This window comes from Branchiostoma floridae, chromosome 3 (assembly GCF_000003815.2).
Source record: "Branchiostoma floridae strain S238N-H82 chromosome 3, Bfl_VNyyK, whole genome shotgun sequence".
Taxonomy (NCBI): Eukaryota; Metazoa; Chordata; class Leptocardii; order Amphioxiformes; family Branchiostomatidae; genus Branchiostoma; species Branchiostoma floridae.
In genome coordinates this window covers 1,430,609-1,437,896 of record NC_049981.1, presented here as the reverse complement: position 1 = coordinate 1,437,896, position 7,288 = coordinate 1,430,609, and the positions used below count along the sequence as shown (strand labels likewise).

General features: G+C 39.0%; 1 protein-coding gene across 1 annotated transcript in view; it reads right to left on the bottom strand.

The window, feature by feature from the left end:
• LOC118411033 (protein-arginine deiminase type-2-like) overlaps window positions 1-5,912 on the bottom strand; it is a 9,636-nt gene extending 3,724 nt beyond the window's left edge. The window contains exons 1-8 of the mRNA XM_035813038.1: window positions 5,768-5,912; window positions 5,333-5,478; window positions 3,318-3,462; window positions 2,775-2,906; window positions 1,997-2,117; window positions 1,483-1,614; window positions 592-773; window positions 40-184 (exon numbers count right to left, since the gene is read on the bottom strand). Coding sequence (XP_035668931.1) covers window positions 40-184; window positions 592-773; window positions 1,483-1,614; window positions 1,997-2,117; window positions 2,775-2,906; window positions 3,318-3,462; window positions 5,333-5,478; window positions 5,768-5,899 — 1,135 coding nt within the window. The 5' untranslated portion in view covers window positions 5,900-5,912. The remainder of the gene's footprint in view (window positions 1-39; window positions 185-591; window positions 774-1,482; window positions 1,615-1,996; window positions 2,118-2,774; window positions 2,907-3,317; window positions 3,463-5,332; window positions 5,479-5,767) is intronic.
• Between the last annotated feature and the right edge of the window lie 1,376 nt (window positions 5,913-7,288).

Below are 7,288 nucleotides of genomic sequence, written 5' to 3'. Positions count from 1 at the left end.
TCTTCTGAGTGGCCTTCACTCTTTTGACATGCATATTACCCGGGATTCCTGTTGCTCGCACATGCGTAGTGATCTCTGTGAATGAGCATATAAATACCTCCCGAGGCGGAAAAGTGTTGGGAGTCATGACCCATGGTGCCACCCGGAACACCTTGGTCTCCTCAAAAATGGGCTTTCCTGCCCCCTTCATGGCACATGGGAATGGTAGAAGAATACACATCAGGGAACTAACATTAACACAACGGTGGAAAGGAACATTCTGCGAATCATCTGATGAAAAAAGTTACATTTAATGCAAATTAAGAACATTGTTGTTTCTACATAACGTTTGTCTGTACGTTAAGTTGATTCTTTTTGTATTGTAAACGCACATTCTTAAAGCGAACTTTCATATCGATGTTTTAAAGTGCTTGCTCGATTATAATATGTTTTTTTTGGGGCCACGCTTGTATTGTACCGTATACGTAATTCAGCCGTTGGCTGCTAAGTATCACGTTTTTGATAAACCATTCGATCATTCGAATGAATGAATGAATACTAGACCAGATATTCAAACTAGCGATTGATGTAACGTTAACTGTCATAGTGTACCTTACGCAGAGACAAACGTATGGGAACCTCCCCGTCAAAGTCAACATCAGGATAGTGGAGAGCTTCCACAGCAAAGTTATACGTCATGGTGTTGTCCGTGGGGTTCACTTTCCAGTCCAGTTCCGCCATGTTGCCGGCAGCTGGACCAATCACGTGATGGGTGTTCGAACCAGAGGAACCCGCTGATGACGTAAATAAACAAAACGGCTGCCATGTTTGAACCATGCACTTGATACTATGTAATTACGTATTCATGTATACAAGGGAGCATGCCTAAACTGAAGACCGATGATCTTTGAACACCTTAAGTCATTCCACATTTTTGAAAACAGTGATGTGGGGTATGAAGTCGTATAGGTGATTATGAGCTTGGTGTTTGTAAAAGGATTTATTTACGTGCCACACATAACCCTTTCAAGGCACAAGGCAAGTTGAGCTTGCTTATCTAGCACTTTGAAGAGAACAGCAAGAGATTAGTATTAGAAAAGCTGACAGAAAACATAAACTCACGCGTGTTGGACGTAAAACATTACAACAACTTCTGACTTCCCCGTCACGATGAATTATAATAGTGACCGTCTGTCATGGTAGAAACAGCAAAGGATAGTCTTTGTGCACTAAGAGGGAAGGTGGGGGGCCACAAATTTTGCGGGCACGGGCTGCCTTGAACATTTTTCGGCTGTCGTCAGTGGCTGTGCTTTCATCTGCCAGTGCGTTTTCTCAAGTTCTTGACTGCTGATGCAGAGTGTCCAGACCACTGCACCAGCAGAACACAGTGGACTACTACTACAATACTAACAGTCTTTAAAAGAAAGTCAGATAGATATCCAACTGTGTTGACTGAACGGAAAAATCGTTTGACATTTTATGCACTCTAGATATAAAACATACCTCCACCTGTGATATGGAATATGCCGATCCTTTGGGCGTTCTCCGACGACGTATGCAGCCAAACAACGTAGCCGTTGGGTAAGGTTGTCGGTCCGCGCATGCGCACTGTCATCGGGCTCATATCTCGCAGATCTGAGAGATCCGAGCAAGGACATGAAAATAACGTATAAAGGACATATAACATAACTTTTTCAAACAATATTTTCTAATTTGGCCTCTATGGAGGTCAAAAGACAAAATTACGCATCCGTTCATTGATGTTTTGGGGAGCTTTTACCTTTGATACATTACCCTTAATGCATTTAGCTGCACACGCGCACTACTTGGAATCGTGTACACCATTATTGTCATCATAGTAGTTACGTGTATGTAACAGAACTCGACCAACTTGATAAAAGTGTTATGAGTGTAAAAAAATACATTTTTGGGATGAAAAATGTATTCAGAACAATACAAAACTACCTGGTGTACTTATTAGGAAAGAAATGCGTCACTGGAATTCAGACAGACGTACCCATCTCTCCGTCGACAACACTATTCCTGTTGTCTGGGTTCTTGTCTGTGGTGACGTCATCGTTGTCGTTGTTGACAAGAAGAATTGCTCCGGTACCTCCCGGCCCCCATTTCCATCGGCTCTTCAGAAAGTTAATAAACAAACCGCTAGCTTTAATCGTTATTGCAGTTATTCCTAATCATCATTCACCTAGTTATTGTGGCTAGTATTTTTAGTATTTGATGTTAGGCTCTTCCGCATTTATTGTTTGTAGATTTTCTGGGGAGTCGGCCTCGTACAAAAACTAGAGTTCTGTTGCCGACTCCTCTCAGGTTGTATCTAATCTGTGATGCTGATGAGCAAAACACGATGAGTAAATTCAGATAGATATTGTATGTAAACGTTTTTAAAAACGTTTAAAACGTGTTGACTGTGAAATTGTGTTACTAACCAAAATTACATAATGGAAACGCAACGTTTTTTTTCGTGTCCCCCTTATCCTTTGGGTTGGGCAACTCTGGCCTGTTAAACCTTGCATCTTATATCATTGAAATTTTTATTTTGTACAATTGTTTTCAAGTGCTACACAAGTGGCCGCGATATAAGTTGCATAACTTGATACTTCTCTACTTGGTTTATATAGACAAGAAATATCTTTGAGTGGGCTGTGAGGTGAAGCATGTTATATTCTGGGTTGTTCCCGATAATGTTATCGATATGGTCAGCTTCTGTAAACTGGCAACATTGGCTAGATAATGAATTATTATAATGACCGTTGTTCTAAAAAGATGTATAGTACCTTTGATGGCTTCTCCTCGTCTGTTGAACCGTCCCTGTCCGCATCCACGCCCAGGGACAGCTGGTACACCGTCAGTACCAGGGTAGCTGATCCAACATGGCGACCGGCTTCGTCCAAGATTTCAAACACAATCTGGGATATAGTGCAGACATACAATTCATCAATGTTACATTCATATGTGGCATTTACATTTGTCATTTGGATGTGACTGCGTTTCTGACAATTTCGTTGGAACTAATATCTTGTTTCTATTCCCATTTCAAGATTAGGTACAGACTAAGATAGAGAATGTTTATACAGATAAAATTGCACAGGACTGGTACAAAACAAACAAACAAATATTGGCATCTATTCCTTTATGCATGCACATGGCCTGACCAAAATGTCTATGGCACAAAACAGTTTAACGTAATTTAAGTTTAACTTAAGCAAAAGAAAAGAGATTGGTTTGACGGGACTTCAATTTCCTGGATCCTCCATGATCCTTAAACGCGTTTGTATATGATATGACGAAACAGTTAGCTGACTAATTAATAAACTGACCAATTCGTTGTTGGCTACAACGCTGGAGCGACGGCAGTTCACGATCGCTGTTGTTCTCCCATCATGCAGCACACCGGATGTGACGTTGAGCTTATCTGTCATGTAGTGAGGTGTAACACGGTAGACATTTTGTCCTTTCTCTGTCCTGCCATAAAATAACAGCAGCATAATCATATATATAATAGTATTATCACTTGATATAATGATCACGCAACAAGACTTAAGATATATTTACCCTTGCCAGAATGGCTAAGGTTGTGTTTTGGGCGTGTTTGTCAGTCTGTGTGTCTCTGTGTGTGTGCCAGCATAACTCAAGAAACCTTGGATGGATCCTGATGATATTTGGTAAGTGGGTAGGGGTCGGAAAAACGAAGGTCAAGTTCGATAATGGCCCCCTAGCGCTTTGCTAAGGTACTGCAGCGGAAGCTCAAATTTTTATGTCTCGTGTTCTGGACATGTTGTGGTCATGATTTTGAGTGGTAGATAGCCCTTGGGGCAGAGAGTAAGTGCTGTGAGTTTGGGGCCCCTAGCAGCTTTTTTAGAATTGCAGGCGCCGGTTTCCTTTCAAACTTTGGACGAGAATAACTCTACAACGTGTTGACGGATCTTCACGATTTTTGGTATGTAGATAGAATGAGTGTTGACTTACATAATGGAATATCAATTATGCAAATCAACAGCTAATTTGCATAATTAATGAGGAAAGTTTATAAATCCACTGCATTTCATGATAGGACTTTGAAACTTGTCACATATGTAGCTGGGAAGGAGGGAAATGTCAATAGATATCAATTATGCAAATGAGGTGACCTCATTTGCATAATCAATGAGACAATTTGAAGATGTTGACGGATCATCATGTTTTTTGGTATGTAGGTAGCGTAAGTGAAGACCTACATAATGAGATACTAATTATGCAAACCAACAACTAATTTGCATAATTAATGAGGATATTTTATAAAACGATAAAATTCCATGATAGGATTTTAAAACTTGTCACATATGTATATGTAGCTGAGAGAGAAATGTCAATACATATTTATCATGCAAATGACGACCTCATTTGCATAATGAGAAAATATGAACGTGTTGACGGATCGTCATGATTTTTGGCATGTAAATAGCCTAAGTGAAGACTTATATAATGTGATATTTATTATGCAAATTTACAGCTAATTTGCATAATTGATTAGGAAAGGTTCATATTTCCACTGTATTCCTTTATAGTACTTTCAAAGTTGTCACATATGTAACTAAGAAAGAAGGAAGAGAGTAAGAGGTGTATTTAAAGACTTTGCAAGAGAATAAGTCAAGAATGGATCAAAGGATCATCATGATTTTTGGTATGCTGATAGCTTAAGTAATGATTGATACAATTTGATATCAATTAATTGTAACTTGGGATCTAATTTGCATAATCAATGCCGAAATTTTATAAACCAACGCCAAGCATATAATTAGAAAATATATGAAATGTGTAACACATTTGTCTACAGACATCATTCTACATAACAAACCTGGTTTATTTGGCAATTGTATGTGTTCGTGGAACTCTAGTTTGAATGATATAATAAAACGACTTAATCGTAAAAAATTCAATTCTTAAGAACAAAGTCATTTTGTTTGTTCAGAAGAGAATCATGCAATTCACAACACTGCAGATTTCGTAAAGTCTGCTTATAGGTTCGCAAATAGAATATCAACAAACCATGGCCAGCTTTCCCCCGAAGCTTTTCCCAGAAGTCTAACACTACCCAGACCCAATCTTTGTGAATAGCTAACAGCGTACGTGAAGATCCAGTTTTTAGAGTGACCAAACATAAACTTTATGCATGCTGAATTCGATACAGTGACAGCTGTGTTGTTTTTATGACTTGTTTTACATATCTTGGCTTCCAGGTTTCACCATCCAATATGGCTGACAATACTACTAGTAATTACGTCACAGTTTCGAGCGCAAACACGCTACAAATGTGTTTGAATGTATTTTGCAATTAGAAAACTATGATAAGTACCTGATGTCCACAGAAAGTTGTTGTCCGACCAGGGCTATTTCATACACAGTCCCCCCCATACTCATGGTCACCGCGCGAACCGTTCCAGCCACTTCTGGCAATGGCTGTGGCGGGATGACACCCTCTCTACGTTCAGTTGATGCCAGCTAGAATAAAAAATTGTTTCTGGGAACTGTTGCGGCTACAGTTGGTGGACAGGGAGCAATAACAGAAAGCAGGCACGGTGTTGGTGAACGTTTTTTTTTACATAATATAATAATTGTAACTGCTAATAAAATGTATGGTAAGATAGAGTCCATTATCATCCGACATGTTTCTTCGTCGTGCGAGTTTGTATGGTCATTCAGCACTCTCTCAAAACACATCAAAACACGTCAGCAACCGTAACGGAACAATCTTCTAACTGGAAAGTCAAAATAATTTTTTGGTACATACCGATCGTTTCACGATGTCACTGGCCCGAGGCTTGATGGGAATGGTGGCCATGTTGAAAGTCAAGTAAACTAACAGAACCACGTTTCCCGCCAGTACCACCAACAACATCGACATAACCAATGTAAGACGCATCGTGATAGTCGGTATCTACCTACATTCAAGAAAATGTTTGATATAAAAATCCATACCCTTAAATCGCTGTCTAATATACAAAGTATCATGCATCGTTTTTTTTGCATTGCGGATATCACAGAACTTACTGGTCTAGGCGATTGGTATAAAATATAGCTATAATTGATCAAAATGTGGCAAATTATGAAATTTGGTCTGATGGATCTACTGAACATTTTCAATGGTGCCCAGCCATTTCTAAATGCTTGTTTCTTAGCAACGGTTGCTGGGTAACCGATTTCCCCAACAAATAGCTACATTATTCACGTCTGTGCTATGATAATTCAAGTTACAAAGCTAAAATTTGGTCGGATCATGCATCAAATATGTTTCATTAGCACGTTGTAAAAATTGATGTGTCAAGAACAACATAATTGTCAAAAAGTGTTGTTTGGGACAGTTTTTGACTAAAAATGTCTGTTTTAAGATTTGCTTTGAAATAAATTTCACTATCTCCTATTGGATGCAAGATACTTTTAGCTGTTGACTCAGTCATTTTAGGCTATTTTTGACCAAAAAAGGCTGTTTTGAGGGTGTTTCACTATCATGGAAAAAGCAACCTAACTTGAGTAATGCTTATCCAAATAACATCAAAATTAGTAAAAGTAATAAGAAGCAGAAGATTTGTCATTTTCTGACCTTTGAATGGTCCCAGCGTGTTTCTATGGCAACTGTTGCTAAGGAAAAGATACGTTCATAGCAACGGGATGGCTTCGAGAATTATCAGTCATCAAAAGTAACTGATTTATGAAACGCTTGTAATTTACAGAAGAACTACTTGAACTTTACTTTTCAGGAAAGCAAATCCAGTTTCATATGTACCCTTGATGCATCATACAATTGATTCATCCACCTCCTTGGATGCATCAGGTAGTACCAGTATCTTGGATTTCATTTTTGACGGTACTAGTATCATCGTATGCACCGGGAAGATATGTCGCATCTTCATTTAGCTACGTAATACTATGCAGAGAGTAACATAAATAGTCAATGGAGATGCTCAAGGCATATGACCACAGGACTTTAGGCACACTTTGGGCATAGACCACTTCAAAATTGTATCACTGTACTGCGCAATCAGAGAGTAGATACTACGGTTAGATCAGTGACAGTTGATCACGCTAGCACTGTCAAAGTCAAAAGTGGACTGTTCTGTCCGTTTGTCGCATCCTTGCCGAGTAACCAATAAGACTTTTTCTTTGGTGTAGCAAACAATTGCAATATATCGTGAATGTTGACGTCTCTCACGAAAATAAGTGACATTATATGATATAGTATTGACTATATAGTGTGTATCCAATTTGAATATTCCAACGACACTCCCACATCTGGTGATCATCACGAGACGGA